General features: G+C 30.1%; 2 protein-coding genes and 1 long non-coding RNA gene across 3 annotated transcripts in view; 1 reads left to right on the forward strand and 2 right to left on the reverse strand.

Annotated features, from left to right (window-relative positions):
- The window catches only part of LOC149893369 (uncharacterized), a 51,683-nt gene extending 28,803 nt beyond the window's left edge, over positions 1 to 22,880 (reverse strand). Inside the window, exons 1-6 of the mRNA XM_090098480.1 lie at positions 22,746 to 22,880; positions 22,353 to 22,392; positions 20,616 to 21,101; positions 20,393 to 20,500; positions 19,571 to 19,772; positions 15,975 to 16,931 (exon numbers count right to left, since the gene is read on the reverse strand). Of these exons, the coding sequence (XP_089954606.1) occupies positions 15,975 to 16,931; positions 19,571 to 19,772; positions 20,393 to 20,500; positions 20,616 to 21,101; positions 22,353 to 22,392; positions 22,746 to 22,766 (1,814 nt within the window). The 5' untranslated portion in view covers positions 22,767 to 22,880. The remainder of the gene's footprint in view (positions 1 to 15,974; positions 16,932 to 19,570; positions 19,773 to 20,392; positions 20,501 to 20,615; positions 21,102 to 22,352; positions 22,393 to 22,745) is intronic.
- Positions 2,369 to 3,863, reverse strand: LOC149893372 (uncharacterized). Its single transcript, XR_016447085.1, has 2 exons — positions 3,572 to 3,863; positions 2,369 to 3,372 (listed from the first exon to the last, which is right to left on the reverse strand). It is a non-coding gene; the product is annotated as an uncharacterized LOC149893372 (long non-coding RNA).
- On the forward strand, positions 11,001 to 13,918 carry LOC149893373 (uncharacterized). Its single transcript, XM_090072161.1, has 2 exons — positions 11,001 to 11,178; positions 11,491 to 13,918. The coding sequence occupies exons 1-2, from the start codon at positions 11,160 to 11,162 to the stop codon at positions 12,321 to 12,323; spliced, it is 852 nt and encodes a 283-aa protein (XP_089928287.1). The 5' UTR covers positions 11,001 to 11,159; the 3' UTR covers positions 12,324 to 13,918.
- Positions 22,881 to 23,288: the final 408 nt, after the last annotated feature.

Raw genomic sequence — 23,288 nt, forward strand, 5'->3', positions numbered from 1 at the left:
CTCAAGGAATAATTAAAACGGCAACAATGTTGTTGATTTTACATGATGGAAGTTGTAAAGTCAAGAGCAATAAGGGCTTTTTTGTTTTATAATCATAGCTTATAAACTTTTAGGGTGATTTAAAGTCGAGCTTATCATTATACTGTGAGGGCGGGTATTTGGTTTAATTATCTTTATAATTATGTGGTTAGAGAGTATTTTAGAATGATGCAAAAGCGTGGGACAGCGATGTGAGTGTAATGGTGGGGCAAATATAGAATGTGATAGAATATGAGGTAGGACTGTCAGTGTGTAACTCAGATATGGTAGAAGCGCGATAGGAACATCAGGTTTTTTTAATAGCAATTGAAAATTGTAAAGCAAAAATGTTAATAATAGAATTGCCTAAATCAAATTGCAAATAAAAATAAAAATACTTACGACTAGTTTTTCTTCTCTTATTTTTCTTAAAAAATCCAATTTTTCTTAAAATATCCTCAATTATTTTTCATCAATATACATATTTTCTTATTAATAACTCATACATATAACAATGCATTAATACTTATAATAACGCATGTTTAAAGTTACTCAAATACATTTCCTTACCAAATTCTTCTCATAAGCTCCTCTTTAAATTCTCCATAAACTCTTTTCATTAAATTCTCTTTAAATCTTCAACAATTCTTTTCTCATAAAATCCTCTTTTAAAATATCTTAAAACTCTTTTCACTTAAAATTCTTTTTAAAATCTTTCATAACTCTTTCAATACATCTTTCTTAACTCTCTTTAAAATAAAAACACTTCATCAAAATCTTTCCGAAAACATCTCTCCAAAGAGAGGGCGTAAAATTTTCACAACCGTTCCTTTTCTATCTGTCCGCAGGTGTTATTTTGAATTCTCGGCTAGACAATAGATTTCCTTTTTCTTCAAGTTCGTTCAGTACTTTAGTTTCATCTGCAGAGTCATGGTATTCTTTAAAACAAGTTTTACTAGTTTTCTTTTTATTAGTCTTTATATCAGAGTGGCTACAGAACTTTCTAGAACTTTACTAATTAAAATCATACCATTGTGTTTCAAGTTGTGTTTGCGAAAACAGTTTTAATCATTAATGGTGGTACTTATTCATTTTTGCTTTCTCCCTCTGCGGTTTTTCTAAAGTTGTTTTGTAAGTTTTAAGGAAGCGGCTGCGTATCGTTATTGAAATATCGAAACTAACCGATGTTTGGTTTCGATAATGAGTTTCGATACGATTCGATACGTATTACAAAGAGTAATACAAATATGAGTTTGAAAAAGTTATCAGTAATTTACAACAAAGTGGCTATTAACTTGTACATTAAAAATGAATTTAAAACTTAACTTTATTACACGCTTGACGAAATTGAAAACTTCCTAATTAACGATTTCTTTAACATAAATTAAAATATTGGTTTTAAATCATGACATGTAAACACGCATTTAATATTTCTTTAATTTTTACATTGAACGTTCATTGTATATCTATCAACTATCAATTTTTACTTCTTTACTTAATGTCATTTGTAATATACGAGCAATATATAAACCAAATAGTAAATAATATGTTTCATGCTAAAATGTTAATCCTTTTTCAAACATATTTCAATTAAGGGATGAAATGATATGTAATTAAATAAAGTAAACAATTATGCAATATAATATTATGTTCTGTGCAGCCAGTTGATAAGAAGCTGACACAGGTTCTTCGCAAAGCTTCTATTACTGTTATGTTGACACAGGTTCTTCGCAAAGTTTCTATTACTGATAACACCTCACGTTTGTTTGGTTTTCTGTGCGTTGAAATTTGCGTCTGATTGGTTTTATGACATTTGCTCGCGATTATTTTTCGTTTTTGTCAGAAAAGAAGGAAAGTTAGTCGATGAAAAAATTGCCATCAAGCTACCAATAAAACCCTACCCCCACCCCACCCCCACCCCACCCCACCCCACCCTCACCCCCCCAATGTTAACGAGCTCTCCGTTTCCAACATCAAAAAAATAGTCATACATTTGCAACGTTATTGACGGAAATAAACGAGGATATTGAAAAAGACTTTTTATGAAAAACAGATGACGTATGTAACAAGGTTCCTGCCATGGCCACAACGGTTCTTATTATACGTTACCGACGCACAGTGGAGTATTTCAAAGTAATAGTCGATCAAAAGCCGATTACAAAAATTTTGTAAAAGTATACTATTAACTATATATCATGAAAGATTTATAAAGGCTACATCACTAAACAACAATTTTAGTGTTGCCTACTCCCAAGGCCGGATTATAGGTCTTGGGGGCCGGGAGCCGAAAAATATTTGGGGCCCCATTCCTAAAAAAGTGTATTTTAAAATGAATGCAAAAAACATAAGATTACTTTTTTTATTTAAATAGAAACTTTTCTTGCTTTCACTTTTGCAAAATCAATTACAATATCTTGAAAATTTATATTTTTTAACAGTGTTCTTTCAATTGTCATTAAACAAAGAGCATTTAAACGATCATTTAACATTGAGGAACGGAGATCATTCTTAACTATTGCCATTTTTGAAAAGGCTCTCTCTGCACTACAATTAGTAATGGGAAGAGTAAGAAAAATCCGATATGCGGTGTCAACATTGGGAAAAACTGATTCTAACTTATTCCTACGAATTGCTTGTAAACATTCAAATGCTGATATATTCTTCTCATTAGACAATTTCTTCATAACTTGTTGACGAAATGTATGAAACATTTCCTCTGCCCTGGTTTCCTCGGCTTTCTAAGTGTTTAGCAAGAATGGATCAAATTTTGCTAAGAACTCTAAGGCCCCGAGAAAATTTCCATTACTGAAGTCATCTATTTCTTCTGAATCACCTCTAAGAGCTAGACCTCGACTGCACAAAAACTTCAAGCATTTAACAACTCTTCTCAGAACTTCCCTATAGTAACGCTTTTCCTCCTCCAACTGCTGTTTTAAATGAATATCAATTTTTCCTTTTAATGTAACTTTTCCAAAATAGCACTGGACTGCATCAGAATGCTGCTTGCTTTGTTCGTGTCTATGTATAGAACGAAGTCCATGTGCCCAGTCGTTGAATCCAGATCCAAAGTTGTCGTCTGAATCTTGAAAAAGCAAGCAGAAGAAACAAAATATTTTTCCTGTGGATGATGAATAGATAACCCAGTCTCTCTTTCGAATTTCACCATTTTTCAACTTAAAAGAAAAACAGATGAGCGCAGCACCTTATTTTGGTATTTGTTACTTTTTTAGATTTTTCAAAACTTTTGTCTTCAACATTTTAATCAGGAATTTCTTTTATAGAAATGCAGTAGCACTGTGCTTCTTTCAAATCCGTCCACAATGCTGGGTCAGATTGACATATTAACAAACTGGACTAAAACAAAAAACAACGTTGCAGTTTAAGTTAACGATTAAAGATAATAATGCGTTTAATAATATTACTCATAACAAAAATAATAACAATAATGATAATAAAAACAGCAATAACAAAAGAAATAATAATAATGGTAATAACAATAATAACAATAAATTTAACTATTTATTCTTTCCTCTAAATTCCAAGGTATTCTTACATTGCCATATGATACATTTTCTTGCTGCGCTGTTGAAGAATTATCTGTTACGTTCTGCAATTGTGAACTTTCTGCAGTTGGATTTGATTCAGTTAAAAAACATTGATTCTCCTCTAATGTTTTATCAGGAGATCGGAAAAAATTAGTCAACTTTGGTTTTTTTTTAATGTTTTTTGCTGTCTGTCACATTTATTTTTTTTTCAGTTTGCGTTTTAAATTTCCGCTGAGGTATTTTTTGTACATTATTGTCCAATTATTGCAAAAATAATTGTAATCTTAATTTATAACTCTTTAGTGGTAAAAAAAAAAAAAAGAAGTAAAAAACTAATATTTCAAAAAATATATAAAATGTTTAATACATATTTAACAATAAATATAAAAAAATAAAAAAAATAAACAACTATTAATTTAAGTGATATTATTTGTTCTCAGATAAAATAAAAAATTCAAACCAAAATGTCAATTCGCATTTCTTGATAAATAATTAAGCAGTTTAGCATTTAACTTGTATCCGTTTATTTCACTTTTTCAAGTAAGTAAAAAAAGATAAAAATTGTTCGAACTTTTTTCAAATACAGTTCGAACGTGTTCAAGTTCGAACTTTTTTTTAAAAAGTTTAGAGTTTTTATTTTTAATTACATGAGAAATTAATGGAATTAATTTGATTAGAAATTATCAAAATTATTTCCTTAGAAATTAATAAAACTAATTTAGAAGGTCAAGTCATATATAATAAAAAAAATAATATAAACTTTAAAAATCGGGGGCCCCACTGATACCCTAATTTTTGGGGGCCTGGCGCCTAGGCTCCCAGGAACCCGGGTTAATACGGTGTTGCGTTAAAAAAGTTAGTCGTTAAAAAAGTTTATTAAATGTGAAATCTGCGCATGCGCAAAATCGTTAAAACTTTTTTAACGCCTTACGGCGTTAAAAAAGTTTGCCCGTTAAAAAAGTATTCAAAATGGTACCGTCAACCGGAGTAACTTAAGTCGCCGGGGTGACTTTGTTGACCGGGGTCAATTGTTAATTTTTTTTTAAATTCCTAAAACTTAACAAAGATAACATGTTTTAATTTTCTTAGAGATACCAACAATATATATCGACTATTATATCAACAATTTTGGTATATCAACAGTTTTTGTGAATATAGCACAGTTACTTCGTAGACTACATTGAGTTTATTTTGGCATTTTTTGACACTTCTGATACATTTATTGAACCATTTGAATTCTTAGCCAGTGAAAATGCCGAGGAAATATAAGCGAAAGCGTGGTTCAAGAGCGTATGCAACTTCATACAGTCAAGAAACGTTGTCCAATGCTATAAAAGAATGTTTAACTGGGAGAATAAGCGCGAGAAAGGCTAGTCGACAGTTCGGAATATACGCTTCCCATTTGCTTCAACCGCTGGACGTTGCTGTTTTCCGTCCGCTAAAGATAGAAACGCGCATCAAAGAATCAATACCAAAAAATGTGGAATATTTCCCTTCGATAAAGAAATGGTCATGAAGCGTTTGCCACAGGTTAACAAAGACATTGGAAGAGGTACCGGTAGTACTGTTAAGGAAGTATTCAATGAAGATATAGGTCTATTAGTGAAACATTGTGGACAGGATGGGAAAACAAATCGCACCAGAGGGAAAAAGATCACACCTGGCAAAGCGATAACACCGCAAGATCTGGTGAATAACACAACTCCTGCCACATCAAAGAATAACAATAACACCAAGAATAACAGTAATACCAAGAATAACAAGAAAAGGGCAAGAGTTGAACAAGTGTCATCATCCTCAGATGACGATAATGACCTACTAGAAAATGACTTTTAATGACTTTTGCACAATAACAGGGAGCTAGTTGCAAAATATTTTGTCCATTTAAATGTTCTTTTCATGTTTCTCTAAGTGTTTAAGGACTGATGATTTTTTAAAACTCCAAAAAGTGACCAATGTTACCCCATAGCAGGGGTATTATTGATCAAACATGATAAAAACCTGGGGTAACATTGGTCACTTTTCGGCGTTTAAAAATAAGTATTTGTAATAAAAAAATTTAAAAAATAAATATAGAGGCCTATAGCCAAGACCTATAATGTTATTACCACAAGAGAAAACTGTAAAAAATTAATAAGATTCAGAGATGTTTAAGAAAAACTCCCAAAACTGACCAAAGTTACCCTGGCTAACGATACTCTTTAATTTGTGCAACCCTCAAATCCACAACAGAATATGCTTTGAAATTTTGATTAAGGCATTGGGAGGCATTCTTTTTTTATTTTTGAGCAAAAGCTCTCAAAGAGAGTTTCAATTATTTTTTCCAAATTTTTTTTCCCTGTAATTTTCTAATTCTACAAAGTTATACAATTTTCATGACATTTTCTTTTTCATTTGACCTCCTCATAGTATCAAAGCTTTTAAACTCCTAAATAAATTATATTTCATGAAAAAATAGAACATAGATACTCACTTCTAAAAGAATTATACTATACTAATTATAGTAATATATACAAAATCAAATATTTTTAAATTCTCATATTATAGTTCAGAAATATTAACATTTCACCATGAGCTCCTGTTAAGCTATATCTCTTTGCAGTATATACATTTCCACCTATACTAAAAAGTCTTTCACTCTCCACAGAAGACAATGGGCAGCTTAAATACTTTAAAGCAAGCTTTGCTAATAGTCGCATTTTGGTTTTCTGTGATTTCCACCACAACAAAAGATTGCTTTCTTTGTCAATAAAGTCTTCATTTGAGTAGTGTTGAATTTTGTTTAATAAAGTTTCATTTGAAATTAAAGTTTGTGGTTGACCGATTTATTTAGAATTAAATCCTACAAGTTCTTCGAAGCAATTGTCAAAACCCATTTCTACTATATCTTTCTATTCATTTAGTACTGTACCATTATTTTTATATTCTGAGTCAATATTTTCAATGTCACAAGCTGCAGACGGATCATTTTCAGTAACTGATGTTTTTTATATTTTCATGGGTTTTAATAAGTTGAATGGTTATGTTCTCAGTACTTGTTTTAGCAGCTGAAAAGGTGCTTTCATTTTTGAACATTTATAATTTGAATCTGGGATCAAGAAATATTGACAAGATGATGTTATAGTTATCAGTATATTGTTTGAAACTATTCTCCATTGAATTAGTTGTCATCAATTAAAGCTTTATTAATGAAATGTTTCAAAAACTGTATCTGTGGTATAATATCTGAGACAATAGAATTTCTTTCACTCAAGCGAACTCATGTTTTGTGGAAATCTTTTAGCAAAACACAAAACTGTCCAATAATCATCCATTTGTTTGCATTTAATAAAGGAAGCTTACCATTTTCAAGTGCATACATGGTTAGAGGTTTCCTTTGTTTATAAATTAGTTCTAACATATGACAGGTACTATTCCACCTTGTTAGAACATTTTGAATAAGTTTGTGCTTAGGAACATTATTTGCTTCTTGAAGAGCTTTAAGTTTAGGGCAGGCTTGGGAAGAATGGCTGAAATGCCCAACAATTGAATAGCAGTTTGCAATGACATTCTTGACAACTGTTTGTTCAAAATTACACTCATTAATTACTAGTTACAGTGTGTGTAAAAACAAGGCGTACTATCATATGGGCTATCTTTAATAGCCTTAACAGTATTTGCACCAGTATCTCCAGCTATTAAATGAATTTTTGAAGGTGATATTTTAAATACAGGATAATATCTTCAATCAACTCAGCAATATTTGCTGCTGTATGCCTCTCAGGAAATAGAGCTATTCTAAGTACAAGTTTTCTGATTAAATGTATTGCCTAAACAATGACCTGTCAGGCTCATGAAGCTTTCATTTGAACTACTGGTCCATATATCAGTAGTAAAGCTTATAAATTCAGCAACTGAGTAAACATGGACAGCCATTTTTAATATAAAGTGTACACTAATTTTTATTATTTTACATACCCTAATGAAACAATGCAACTTTTTTAACGTCTAATTTCATTCCCTAACGAACGCTTCTTTGACCATACTGCGCAAGCGTCACGCATGCGCAGAACTATTTATTAACTTTTTTAACGACTAACTTTTTTAACGCAACACCGTTGTTGCGTTAAAAAAGTTAGTCGTTAAAAAAGTTAATAAATAGTTCTGCAAAGCGTTCTGCAACACCGTTGTATGGTCAAAGAAGCGTTCGTTAGGGAATGAAATTAGACGTTAAAAAAGTTGCATTGTTTCATTAGGGTATGTAAAATAATAAAAATTAGTGTACACTTTATATTAAAAATGGCTGTCCATGTTTACTCAGTTGCTGAATTTATAAGCTTTACTACTGATATATGGACCAGTAGTTCAAATGAAAGCTTCATGAGCCTGACAGGTCATTGTTTAGGCAATACATTTAATCAGAAAACTTGTACTTAGAATAGCTCTATTTCCTGAGAGGCATACAGCAGCAAATATTGCTGAGTTGATTGAAGATATTATCCTGTATTTAAAATATCACCTTCAAAAATTCATTTAATAGCTGGAGATACTGGTGCAAATACTGTTAAGGCTATTAAAGATAGCCCATATGATAGTACGCCTTGTTTTTACACACACTGTAACTAGTAATTAATGAGTGTAATTTTGAACAAACAGTTGTCAAGAATGTCATTGCAAACTGCTATTCAATTGTTGGGCATTTCAGCCATTCTTCCCAAGCCTGCCCTAAACTTAAAGCTCTTCAAGAAGCAAATAATGTTCCTAAGCACAAACTTATTCAAAATGTTCTAACAAGGTGGAATAGTACCTGTCATATGTTAGAACTAATTTATAAACAAAGGAAACCTCTAACCATGTATGCACTTGAAAATGGTAAGCTTCCTTTATTAAATGCAAACAAATGGATGATTATTGGACAGTTTTGTGTTTTGCTAAAAGATTTCCACAAAACATGAGTTCGCTTGAGTGAAAGAAATTCTATTGTCTCAGATATTATACCACAGATACAGTTTTTGAAACATTTCATTAATAAAGCTTTAATTGATGACAACTAATTCAATGGAGAATAGTTTCAAACAATATACTGATAACTATAACATCATCTTGTCAATATTTCTTGATCCCAGATTCAAATTATAAATGTTCAAAAATGAAAGCACCTTTTCAGCTGCTAAAACAAGTACTGAGAACATAACCATTCAACTTATTAAAACCCATGAAAATATAAAAAACATCAGTTACTGAAAATGATCCGTCTGCAGCTTGTGACATTGAAAATATTGACTCAGAATATAAAAATAATGGTACAGTACTAAATGAATAGAAAGATATAGTAGAAATGGGTTTTGACAATTGCTTCGAAGAACTTGTAGGATTTAATTCTAAATAAATCGGTCAACCACAAACTTTAATTTCAAATGAAACTTTATTAAACAAAATTCAACACTACTCAAATGAAGACTTTATTGACAAAGAAAGCAATCTTTTGTTGTGGTGGAAATCACAGAAAACCAAAATGCGACTATTAGCAAAGCTTGCTTTAAAGTATTTAAGCTGCCCATTGTCTTCTGTGGAGAGTGAAAGACTTTTTAGTATAGGTGGAAATGTATATACTGCAAAGAGATATAGCTTAACAGGAGCTCATGGTGAAATGTTAATATTTCTGAACTATAATATGAGAATTTAAAAATATTTGATTTTGTATATATTACTATAATTAGTATAGTATAATTCTTTTAGAAGTGAGTATCTATGTTCTATTTTTTCATGAAATATAATTTATTTAGGAGTTTAAAAGCTTTGATACTATGAGGAGGTCAAATGAAAAAGAAAATGTCATGAAAATTGTATAACTTTGTAGAATTAGAAAATTACAGGGAAAAAAAATTTGGAAAAAATAATTGAAACTCTCTTTGAGAGCTTTTGCTCAAAAATAAAAAAAGAATGCCTCCCAATGCCTTAATCAAAATTTCAAAGCATATTCTGTTGTGGATTTGAGGGTTGCACAAATTAAAGAGTATCGTTAGCCAGGGTAACTTTGGTCAGTTTTGGGAGTTTTTCTTAAACATCTCTGAATCTTATTAATTTTTTACAGTTTTCTCTTGTGGTAATAACATTATAGGTCTTGGCTATAGGCCTCTATATTTATTTTTTAAATTTTTTTATTACAAATACTTATTTTTAAACGCCGAAAAGTGACCAATGTTACCCCAGGTTTTTATCATGTTTGATCAATAATACCCCTGCTATGGGGTAACATTGGTCACTTTTTGGAGTTTTAAAAAATCATCAGTCCTTAAACACTTAGAGAAACATGAAAAGAACATTTAAATGGACAAAATATTTTGCAACTAGCTCCCTGTTATTGTGCAAAAGTCATTAAAAGTCATTTTCTAGTAGGTCATTATCGTCATCTGAGGATGATGACACTTGTTCAACTCTTGCCCTTTTCTTGTTATTCTTGGTATTACTGTTATTCTTGGTGTTATTGTTATTCTTTGATGTGGCAGGAGTTGTGTTATTCACCAGATCTTGCGGTGTTATCGCTTTGCCAGGTGTGATCTTTTTCCCTCTGGTGCGATTTGTTTTCCCATCCTGTCCACAATGTTTCACTAATAGACCTATATCTTCATTGAATACTTCCTTAACAGTACTACCGGTACCTCTTCCAATGTCTTTGTTAACCTGTGGCAAACGCTTCATGACCATTTCTTTATCGAAGGGAAATATTCCACATTTTTTGGTATTGATTCTTTGATGCGCGTTTCTATCTTTAGCGGACGGAAAACAGCAACGTCCAGCGGTTGAAGCAAATGGGAAGCGTATATTCCGAACTGTCGACTAGCCTTTCTCGCGCTTATTCTCCCAGTTAAACATTCTTTTATAGCATTGGACAACGTTTCTTGACTGTATGAAGTTGCATACGCTCTTGAACCACGCTTTCGCTTATATTTCCTCGGCATTTTCACTGGCTAAGAATTCAAATGGTTCAATAAATGTATCAGAAGTGTCAAAAAATGCCAAAATAAACTCAATGTAGTCTACGAAGTAACTGTGCTATATTCACAAAAACTGTTGATATACCAAAATTGTTGATATAATAGTCGATATATATTGTTGGTATCTCTAAGAAAATTAAAACATGTTATCTTTGTTAAGTTTTAGGAATTTAAAAAAAAATTAACAATTGACCCCGGTCAACAAAGTCACCCCGGCGACTTAAGTTACTCCGGTTGACGGTACCATTTTGAATACTTTTTTAACGGGCAAACTTTTTTAACGCCGTAAGGCGTTAAAAAAGTTTTAACGATTTTGCGCATGCGCAGATTTCACATTTAATAAACTTTTTTAACGACTAACTTTTTTAACGCAACACCGTAAGGCGTTAAAAAAGTTTTAACGATTTTGCGCATGCGCAGATTTCACATTTAATAAACTTTTTTAACGACTAACTTTTTTAACGCAACAACGGCATTGCCTACTCCCCCTTCCAGGTATAAAAAGTTTAAACTCGGACTTCACGTGAGCTCATTGTATTTGTTTTTTACCCTTCCTGTCAAACACAATTTTAAAAGTATAATTTAAGCTTGTATGCTGTAAAACCTTTAACAAATCACGATGAACGTTGAAGAAGAAGGTATGTACATACAAAATAAATGTATTGCTTCTTCATTTTACTTAACAAAGTGAGATTTTTTTAAATATATATTCCAGACTAAAATTGTTAGATTTTTTTTTGTAAATACTATATTCAAAATTGTTTTCGTATATGAATTAAGCCGAATTTAGCAAAGATTTTTTATGTAACTTAAACATTAGTTATTCTAGTTAGCATTTTTGAAATAAAATGTTCCACATAAATCTTCCATTTTTCAAAATTTAATTTTGATTAAATAATACGACAAAAACGTTGTCTTTTGAATAAAAACTTATTTCTTTTTTTTTTCAGAATCCCAACCAATGGTGAAAGAGATGACTAGAAAAGAACCCTACGATGTTATGAAACAATGCCCAAAGAAAAAAGTTGATGACAAATTTGTGTTTTTAGAAGATCATCTCAAAATTATTACAAAATGTACTGAAAATGAACAAAGTTCACTAAAAAACTCCTTAAATACTTTCAAGTTTCATTTTAAACAAAAATGGATAGCTTATGCACAGCTAACCTATGCTGCCCAAATGAGTCAGCGTGATGTAGGACATTGTGATGCGTCTAGAATAATGAAAGATATTTGCTGCTCACCGGAAAAGGCAAACAAATATAGAGAAAACTTCAATTCCATTCAGACGAATGTTATAAAAAAACACACACCATCGGAAGCATTATCAATTCTTGTGGAAGCCAATATGACAAGGAGACAATATGAAATAACTCATGCAGCTAATAAAAATATTTATCCATGTTATTCGCTTTTGAAAGAATCAAAAAAACAATGTTATCCTCCACAAGAGTCAATGACAGTTTCAGAAACATGTTGTGAAATTAAACTACAAGATATTCTAGACCACCCAACTAGACGCTTGTGTGAATATTTAGATGAAGTTTTGGAAACCTTAAACGAAAAAGAAAGAAGCAATTTAGAAATGTTATCAAAATGGGGTTGGGATGGCTTACAGCAGCAAACATTTAAACAAAAATTCCAAAATAGTTTAGATAGTGACTCTAACATTTTTCAAAGTTCATTTGTGCCTCTACGGCTTATATGTCATATTGGTAGCCAGAAGATTATTTGGCAAAACCCTGTGCCCTCTTCTACAAGATATTGTCACCTAAAGACATAACAAATGAAGAAATCTGCTATGTAGAAGATCAAATAAAAAACTTAAAAAAAACTGAAATATCAAAGTTTTTAGGTGGTATTATACATATAAAGCATACCGTGGCATTTACAATGGTTGATGCAAAAGTATGCAATGCTGCAACCAACACGACATCTACTATGTGGACTAACATCAAAAGACTTTAATAATTTAACCATAAAAAACATAGATAATCCAGATGCCCTTAAGTTTGGTTTATCGATATTGCATACAAGGATTAGGTTTTTCGAATCTTTACTACATTTATCATACCACATTCCCATAAAAAAATGGAAAGCAAGAACACAAGATGATAAAATAATTGTAGCTGAAACAAAAAAAAACATTCAAAACAAATTCAAAGAGAAAATGGGGCTGCAGGTGGATATTCCAGCTGCAGGTTTTGGGAATACTAATAATGGCAATACATCAAGAAGATTTTTCTCAGATCCTCAAACCTCATCCTGCATTACAGGAGTTAACATTGGACTTATTAAAAATTGTAGTATCATTTTGGAAACCTTGTCAATTGGATATAAAATAGATATCAAAAAATTTGAAAAGTTTGCAGAACTGACAGCAGAACTTTATGTTGAAATTTATGGATGGTATCCAATGACTCCTACAATGCACAAAATATTGAGACATGGTGCCACAATAATTGATCAAGCTATATTGCCTATTGGTCAATTATCGGAAGAGGCAGCTGAGGCTTGAAACAAGCACTTCCGTGATTATAGACAGAATTTCTCGAGGAAATTTTCAAGAGAAATTTGTAATAGGGATATCATAAACAGACTTCTGTTAAGTTCCGATCCTTTGTTGAGCAGTGTCACAAAGAGGCTCAAGAATAAAAGAAATGCTATTTCCAGTGAGGCATTAGAGTTCTTGCAACGAGAAACATTGAACGAACTACAACAATATGAAGAGGAGGCATCTAGCGAAAATGAATCAGACTAATGTTTATTTTTTATCGTTTTTTAAGTATATTTTTTTATTTTATGTTGTTTTTACCTTTATAGTAGGGTTTATTTCACCTTTATAGTATGTGTATTTGTATATTTCCTTTTGTTTGAATTGTTTGTATTTGAATCACTTTTTTTAAACATTTTTACTCTTAAGGCATTTAATATTTTAATTAAAGTTTAACAGTTTATTGTTGCTTAGTTGTTTTTTTTAATTCTTTTCTTTTAAACTTCTTTTTGTGTGGTTTATATGCAAAAGTGTGTTTTGAGTAAAAAGAAACCTGCACAATTATTTTAAATATTATATTATGATTTCAAACTGCTTTTAATTGTTTATCTAATTGTTAAAAGCCATAAAATAATTTTGATCCACTTTTTACCATAAATACTCCACTGTGCGACGCTTAATTCAATCAATAAATGCTGTGAAAAAATATTAAAATATCGCTCTTTTATCGAAATTTAAAATAAAGTTTGGTCATATAGTTACATATTCTTGGATACGCGCCTGTATCTATATGTAGAATATGGCATAATGGTGCGGAACAAATACATACATCCGAATGTTGTCGTCACAATGTTTGAATTTGAATTTTTTCAAAAAAAATAAAATATGTAAATATTAGAAAGACGGATTTTGGAGGGTCCGATAGTCGAAGTCAGATAGTTATTTTTTTAGTCCGATAGTCCGATACTTTTTGCTTAGTCCGATAGTTATCGGAATATCAGATATATTATCAGTTAGATAGTCCGATGTCTTATATATGGGCAATTCCATTTTTAACTTACGTTACACGCGCAACAACTTTATTAAATATTTGCATATTTAAACTTTAAATTAAATTTTTAGCTGATTTTTATGAAAGCTGTCAGTCTAAAGAATAAAACAAGCTAAAAAGTTTTGAGTCTGGCTAAAAGAGGGCGAATTTATTACCGAAAATGCCACTTAACTTACGTTACGCAGAAAACAAGGTAAAAAAAGTGTTGCAACTTTTAGGTCGAATATTTGCGAACAATTAATCCGGATCGTGTTAGAAATTTTTACAAGATGTTGAGAATTCAATACTAATTACAATGATAAAAAAAAAATTATCAGAAGTGACCGGCAAAGAAAGATATACTTGTTTTCTTGATACTAGGTTTTTAACTTACGTTACATCACTTACGTTACCTTGCGATTATTTTCGTGGAATTTTTATATCTATTATTTCGTGATAGATTTTTTAGAGTTATGTAACAAAAGAACGGCAGTTGTTTAAAACTCATTCATTCAAAGTAATTAACAAAAGTAATTTTCAATAACTGGTGACTCTCTACTGACAGATTTTTTTGTAGATATTAATGAAGTTTTTAATTGTTAACACTTATTTTCCGAAGCGCAAGAGCAACTTAAAAAATTACATTTGGTATGACAACTTTATTAATTTTTATTGAGTTATTCAAATAAGAAAATGTTACAGTTATTCGAAAATTTTACTTACGCTTATAATTTTTATGTGCCCGCTTAATTTTTTAAAATGCTGCTAACTATTTACTCTCCCCTGCTGAATAAACGGGAGGGGGTGGGGGTCTTAATAAACAGGAGGGTCGGAAACTTTTCTAAAATCTAATAAACTTTAATAATAACGTTTAATAAAACGGGAAGGTCAAAGTTTTAAAAAGCTTAAAATATTTTTATTGGTTGGTTGTTCATATTTTCATCTAATATTGAGAGAAACTTTTTCTCAAAGTAAAAAAATAAGAAAATATTTTATATTGCTTCAAAATTATTAAACGGGGGGGTGGGGGTGGGGGGGTCCTAATAAGCTCCGAGGATTCGGAAAAAAATTAAAGAATTAATAAACGTCCCCTCTTGTTTATTCGGCTGGCGAGAGTACATTAAAATCTTTTAAAAAGATTTTGACGCTAAAACTGCTCGAACAACTTTGAAAACACCAAAGTGGATGGAATCAAAATATTTAACTTCATTTAGTTTCAATAACGTGAAAAAAGGTTTGCTTGCTGTTGGTTGTTTTGTGTTATTATTATTATTATTTTTTTTTTTGGGGGGGGGGGGGTGTGCTGAAATATGCGACATACTTTTAATGAGAGAGGGGTGCATGTATATCTGATCGTTTGTGACAGGAGGCAGGGGTTAAAATTGACAAATATTGGGTGACATACTTTAAGGACGCCCCCTTAATTCCATTTACAAACCATTTGTTTTAGGAAAACAAAAATATAAAGTGAATAAGAATATAATTTAAAATAAAAATGGTTACATCTTTTTATTTGTTTTAAATACTAAATACGTCACGGTGAAGTTTTTTCCGCTATGATCTGGCTCTTACCGACATAAAAGTAGTGGGATTTAGAGATATCTTTCACTTTTTTGGCTTGCTGGATAATTTGAGATAGTTTGAGTGCACAATTTCGCGCTGACTTTTCTTCCTCTGACAAATATAGAACTTTGACATTTATGTCTTGAATAGCATTCACAAAATCATTAGCTGATTGGATTTAAATTTTTCCAGACTTTACTCTGTTGGTTGCCAAACGTTTTACAGTAGCCCCAACGCCATCGACAACTCCTTTGCCGTGCATTGCTGCAAAAAAATGCCAAAATATTATTCTGTTAAATTTCTTTTCAAAGTGCATTATTGCGCTCATCACGACTTTATTTTTAAACTGCGATGTAGCATTATCGCTAAAAATGTGAATTTCTTGGGTATTAAATGAAATAAACTCCAATAACTTATCCAAATTTGCAATTAAGGAGGTCTTTGTGTGATCCAGAGAGTCAGATGCAATGGTGAAAGTTTTAAGATTTTTTTGCCAAATAGCTGCAGTTAAAAGAGAAATTTGATTTTGGCCATAGTGTGCTGCTTGAGGCTCATTCTGACTAAAACACTTAAAATTTTCTGCATAGTCAACCTGAATAGTAGCAACATTCAATGATGGATTCATGGATTTAGTAATGCTTAGTTTAAAACATTTAGATTGGTTACCCTTGATATTGGCATGAGTTGTGAATTTTTCTCTCATACTCATAATGTGAGCAATCAATTCTTTACCACTTCCAAACTTTTTAACTTTTTCGATTACAGCGTAACGCTTTTCATTTGGTTTCTGCCATTGGTACCAACTTGTTTCAAAGTTAAGGGGTTCAATGGTGGCCAGGAATTGCTGGAAAAACTTTAAATCTTTGCATTTGTTGCATTTGTTGTAGAAACAATCATTTAATGAGTCCTTACAAACAAAATTTTGAGACATATCTTTCCCAATTTTAATGTTAGACAACAGTAAACGATCAACTTTCACCAAGGAATCCAAAGCAAATCGCATATTTTCGTGGTAAGTACAAACGCATACATTATGAGGCAAATTTGCCATAGATCGAACGTTTACTGGTCGTAATTCACAAAACCTGCTTAATCCAATCTTGATATCTAAGTGATCATGTTTAAAAAGTTGGTACGCTTCTTTCATGGTTAAAAGAAGGTGACGAACTTGGATCTTAATCTTCTTTCCATTTTCAATTACTGATACAAAGTCCCTAACATTTGGAGACAGTCGACTAATGTCATCTTCGCAGTAGAACCTTTTTACTTTTATTTCTACTTCAGTTAAAGCTGGATTATTCACGCTATTTAATGGAAGAGTAGTTTCTTTGTTGAATGATCCATTCAGCAATGTGGCTAGGACTTCGTAACGTTGTGCGGGATCTTTGGGCAATGATTTCTGGACTTTCTTGAGCAATTTCCCTTTTGTTTGAACACTCATAATGGTAGAAAAATTAACTGTTTTTGCAGAATCTTTCTTTTTGATTCGATACTTTCGGACTCTTTCCTTTATTTTTTCTCTTTCTTTCATTTTTTTTTCCGGATCTTGTTTTATTCGTTGACGATGAGCTTTTTGGTGATCAGCATTCATATTTTTTTTCCGTTCGGAATCACTCTGGCGATAAGCAGCTTGATAAGTTTTAACTCTCTGTTTAGAACTTTTAGCCATTTTAAAATGCAAAGCAAATTTTGCTAAGTTTTGCTTGAATAACTTTTAATTAATCAAAACTTATTGGCGTATAAAGAATAAAAAAAAAAAACCTTTAGGGAATTGCGATGTAAAATAGTTTTCGTCTTTATAAACAACCGTAACTTTAAAAATTTTTTGTTTTTTTTCAAACCCCTTGGGAGTTGCGATGAAAATCGTTTTTTTTTATGTTAAAAAACTTTACGAAAAAAGCGCTAAAACTTTTGGAAATAAATGTAGTTTTAACTTACGTTACACAAATTCAAAATGAAAATGTGCCTTAACTAAGCATCGTTATTCAAAAATATTAATGTATAATTATAAGATTTAATATTCTTTCACATATAATATTACAAAATTTAAGTTTTCAAATTAAATTTTCAAAAAAACAGAACTTGATCATGTTTTTGTTAACTTACGTTACATGAAAATTGCAAAAGTTATTTTATTATTTTTTTGAAATATATTTATCTTTTAAAGAAAAAAATCTGACCAACAAGAAATTGAACATCTTAGCTCCATTATCACTTTAAAATATTTCGGAATATACAAAAAAAATCATGGGTAAAATAACATTTTACAGTGGTACTTTTTTAACATGCATCAATGAGAAAAACCGTAACTTTCGGAGCCATAAAAATGACTTAAATACATTTATTTTAGAACTAAAGGTATATTTTAAATAAACTTTCATGTGTCTACATCAATATTCATTTGTTAAAAACTGACAAAAAAGAGTTTAAAATTTGACTACTTTTTACTTTTCAGTTTTCCTTTGTCCGATACTAACGGAATATCGGAACTTTTATCGGAAGTGCCAAGCTCTAGCTTTTACATGTTTTTTTTTTTGTTTGTTTCTTTTTTTAATCCAATGTTGCTTTTTTATTTAAAAAAAAAACTAAAATAAATCATAAAAGATTAAACCTATGAGTAAAGCCAGTCAGCTTTAGAAAAATTTTATTTTTGTTAGTTAATGCACTTACATTGTCGTGTGACTCTAAGTAAAGTACATTAAAGAAATGTCTTCCATAACTCTTGCAACTTCAAACAAAGAAGAAGTTGGTTGTTAATAAATGAGTCTTACTTCATATTTCTTGATATAGATAAAGTCTTCAAAAGGATTACCAGAGATTTCAGAAAACAGCAAAATAATTGACATAAAAAATTATACTACTTCTTTAGTAATTCATCTTATTCAACGCCGTTCTTGGTTTGGTAATTCTTTTCGAAATACGATGGTAAGTTTTTAATTCATTTATCCATAACTATTTTTGGTGTTAATATTAAGTTTGACATGTAATTTTACTTACATGTCAAACTTAATATTAACAACAAATATTAACACCTGTAGAACTTTTTTCCGAAAGCAAGATGTGATAACTGTCTTAAAAAAAAGGATTAATTTCACAATAAATCAACCCACATTTTTTTGCCCACATAAAACTACAGGGAAAAGCTAAAGAATTACTTTATAAGAAATTCATCTTATTGTTATTTATTGCTTGATCCGCAGTTTTAATTGTCGCTGATTCCAAATTGATTTTATGAGGTTCATATGTGTTATTAGTGTCAGTGTTTTTTTAAATCAGTAGAGTGTTCTAGCATGCTCTCACGACATGTTTGTTTCCAAAAGTTAAAATTGAAATTATTTAAAAACAGACTTTAATTTTAAAATTGCCACAATCGATTGTTGTAGAAAAAAATGGACTTTCATTTTGAATTTACCGCGTTACTGTAATTTTCAGAAAAAAAAAGTTGTTTTATAGACTCCTCTCCATTCTCTCATCTTCTCTTCTCATCTCCTCCCTTCATCTCCTCATATTACTTACCCACCTCATTTCCTTCTCACATACCCTCTATTCATTTCTAATGTTTTGTTTTGGCAACATGATAATCAAGGGGTATCCCTAATAATTAGGGAACTTTGGGTGCATGATAGTTGGGGTGCATGATAATTATTATTATGCACCACAATTCTAATAATGATAATTTATTGATTGGGTTTATTTATCAAGTAAAAGCCTTTTATGTTATTTATCGAAAATCAAAAACGCTTTTTAAATTTAAAGTAAAACAAAACGATATTTTGAATGCTAAAAACAAACTTTAGCAATTTGTATAGAAAAAGGAAAAAAGTACTAATTACTATTATTTATTAACGTCACTTAATGCAAATCAATTCAACCAAATTAACTCATTGGTTCACGGTTAATTGACATAAATGCTTTCTCCTAAAACTCTAAGCAGAGATTTTACAACACGTAAGTGTCCCAATCAGCGTTCTCACGAAGATATTTTTCGTTTGTTCTGATATTTGTATCATACAAGATGCATACTTTTCCGATTTGCGAAAAACTGATTGAATAACATTTGTTGTTTTGCAAGCACTTGAAGATGCATGCGTCAGCATCATATGACTCTTTAACCAGTGGATCATTAAAAATAGCCAGAGAGTTACCTGTTTAAAAATTAACTTTTTTTAAAACATTTTCATTACAATTTAAGTTTAACAAGTTAAAAGTATATAAGTTGTTAAAGAATAAATTACTTAATTATAAATTTATTTTACGTATGATTTTAAGCAGGAAACATAAAAAATCAATTAAACGATTAAGCTATAATGTAAAAAACTAAAATATGATAACTGCAAATAATAGTTATAAAATAACAATTATTATGTACTATTACTTATCATTAAAAATAATAGTTCTATAGGAAAGTTTCGTCCGTTTTTGGAATAAAACAAAATACAAGCATTTCTGTCAAGAAATTTTATTAAATGTAATGATTAATGCCATTATTATAAGTGATTTCTTGCCATAATGACAATTTAATTTTCTAATCAAGTTTATTAACGTTAAAGTAAATTTGTATTTTGTCTTTTTCCAAAAACTGACAGAACTTCAGGCAGACTTAATAATAAATATAACATGCTTATGCTATTAACAAAAATATACTATTACTTTTATAGTATAATTATTATATAGCAATTGTTGTTTAAAAGCTATTATATTATAATCATTATAAATAATCTATTATAGGTAGTATATTACGGTATCCTAATTGCATATAACGCACCTCCGAAAACTTCTCTTGCAGGAATTCTAACTACGTCTGATAAGGACAGGGTTACATTATTTTTTACATCTTTATAAAATGAGATAGTGTCAATTGTTGGCGAGTAAACTAAAAGTAATGCAAACCATTTACACTAAAGTAATTTTATTAATTAAAAAGTACTTTTTATTTTGTTTTTTTTTTCTTTAAAAAACGAACTTTTTTTATAAAACAATTAAGTTACCGACATCATCCAAACCAATAACATGTAAATTTCTTATCAACCCATTATGAACTCGGGACCATGGATCTGCAGCGTAAACTAAAATATTAGTGAACTCTCTTGCATCACTGTTATTAACTGTGTTAGTATTTAAGTCATTTACAAATACATTGAACTGATAGGTTGTTTTGTCAACCAATGTCTGTGATATTTTAATCGAAGTCCATTCATCAATCAACAGGTTAACATTTGGTACGATAGGGTCATGTTTTGGATTTCCATTTAAACTGGAATAAATTCGAAGTTTATCATTATTCACCCAAACACCAGGATTCCTATCTCCATAGTTATTACCATTACCTCCGATAGTAAAGTGAATTACACTGTTTGAAGTAGAGTCATAGTAAAATGAAAATGGCTTTAATTCAAAAGATACCTTAAACTCTTTATACATGACTTTTCCAGTTGCAATAAGATTGTTTTGAGACAGTTGTATTTCGTCAAGAACTGTAAAAAAAAAAAAAAAAATCAAGCCAACCATCTGGTGGCAACAAAAATTTCTTTTACTAGAAGAATAAAGAGCTCGAATGAAAGCGTTTAACGCCTATCCAAGAGAAGAACATATGAAAATATTTTTTTACCTAATGTTGCTTTATACTAAGTTAACAACAAAGAAGCTCGCATAATGATCACACAAATTATTCTTCGTAAATACTGCTTAATTTTGTAACAGAACTTAGTGATTGATTAATGCGGAACAGAAAAAAACTGATAAAGTTTTGTTGTTTGATTTAATTTTTATTTGTAAAAATCCGAGTGAGAAAATAGAAATTAGTAATTTAAGCAACTTTTAAAAGGATTTTTAAAGAGTTTTAATATTGAAAAATCTCGACTATTTCCGAATTCCAAATTTGGGCTTTTTGGAAAAAGTTGAACTTTGTTATAGTTTTGACACTCAAAAACTTCGGACTTTTCTCAAAAATCTGAGAACCTTTAATTAAAAATTTCGGAATTTTAGCATCAACGATTGGTTTTTTGATTTTTAACGAAGGAATTAACGAGTGATAACCAACTTAAAATCTTTTAAGATGTAAATCGAATTTTCTGAAATTTTTTAAAATAGAATTCTTTTGCGTTTAAAAAAACAAGGCTTTAGGTGAGGCAAGTTTTTTTCATGCATAATTTTAATTTAATTTAATTTTAATTTTAATTTTAATTAATTTATTTTTAATTTAAAACTTGTTATAAATAATTTTAATGGTTTTAACTGAATAGCAATTCTGCGCATGCGTCTTGAAACAAATAAGATAAGGTATGCAAGGTAAAGCTTTTTTTTTTATGGAATTTTCATAAGAAGACAATAGGGTTTTTATAAAAAAGCCAGCTATTTTAAAAAACTAAGCAAGGAAAAAGCTAAACTTTTGTCTAAAGAAAAAATATGAGCGTTTTAAAGTTAGATTTTTTTAAAGAATGAGCGTTTTTAAAAAGCTAGGTTTTTTTATAAATAATGGCGTATGGGCCAAAAAAATATATATGTCAAAAATGTTCAAAAAAATTAATGAGAAGAAATTGAAAAATAAAAACTTTGCTTTAAATAAGATATTTTGAAAGTTTTAAACATGTAATTTCCTATTCGGTGGGACGTTTTAGTTTTCTTCGGAGTAAAAACCCAAAATAAAAGTTAATTAAACCAATTTCTTACTCTTTTTGTTATTAATAATGACTTTAAAAGTATGTAAAGCACTAAAATAGACTTACAAAGGGCTCCAAAGGCTGATACCGTAAGATATAAGATCACCTGAAGATAACGATTAAATTTTATTTGCCAAAATAATCTCTAACATCATCATCATCATCATCATCATCATCATCATCATCATCATCATCATCATCATCATCATCATCATCATCATCATCATCATCATCATCATCATCATCATCATCATCATCATCAACATCATCATCATCATCATCATCATCATCATTAAAAGTGATTTAATTTGATAATATCATATAGAAATATATATATATATATATATATATATATATATATATATATATATATATATATATATATATATTTATAAATAATTTGATGACATTGTTAATGATCTAAACATACTTAAAAGATTACAAAATTACTATGCTGACCATAAAAGTTGAAACCGTCATTTTTAAGGCTCTGGTTCTTCGAAAATAATCTTAAAGATCTTCGAAAAATATTTCGCTCATCCGGTGAGAGTAATTTAAGTGATGGTTTGAAAATATTGTTTGTAACCCATTGGCAATATTTAAATTATTCTGTATGTAGTTACCTATAGGAGGGTTGTTCAATACAACTCCATTGATAACAATGAAACTTTAACTTTTAAGCATATATTATTTACGCAGTAAAAATTGCTGTATTATAAGTTTTATTAATTTTGAAATATTGTATTCATATGCAATTCTGTAGTTTTCATAGTTATTAATAAAACATATATAACGGTTAGAAAGTTTGGATGTAGTTGAAATTGTCATTGATTAAAGCAACAACAATTATTGTGTTAGTAACGTAACATCTACATTTCGGTTTTTTAAAAGCTAAAAGTTTGAAACATCACAGAAAAAAAACACAAATATAATGTAAATAAAACACAAATAAAATGTAAATAAAACTTAAAGAGAAATTGAAAAAAGCTCATATTTCTGTCA

The sequence above is a fragment of the Hydra viridissima genome, unplaced genomic scaffold (genome assembly GCF_058129835.1).
Source record: "Hydra viridissima isolate aposymbiotic clone 2 unplaced genomic scaffold, HvirCarnegie_v1 scaffold_1, whole genome shotgun sequence".
Classification (NCBI taxonomy): Eukaryota; Metazoa; Cnidaria; class Hydrozoa; order Anthoathecata; family Hydridae; genus Hydra; species Hydra viridissima.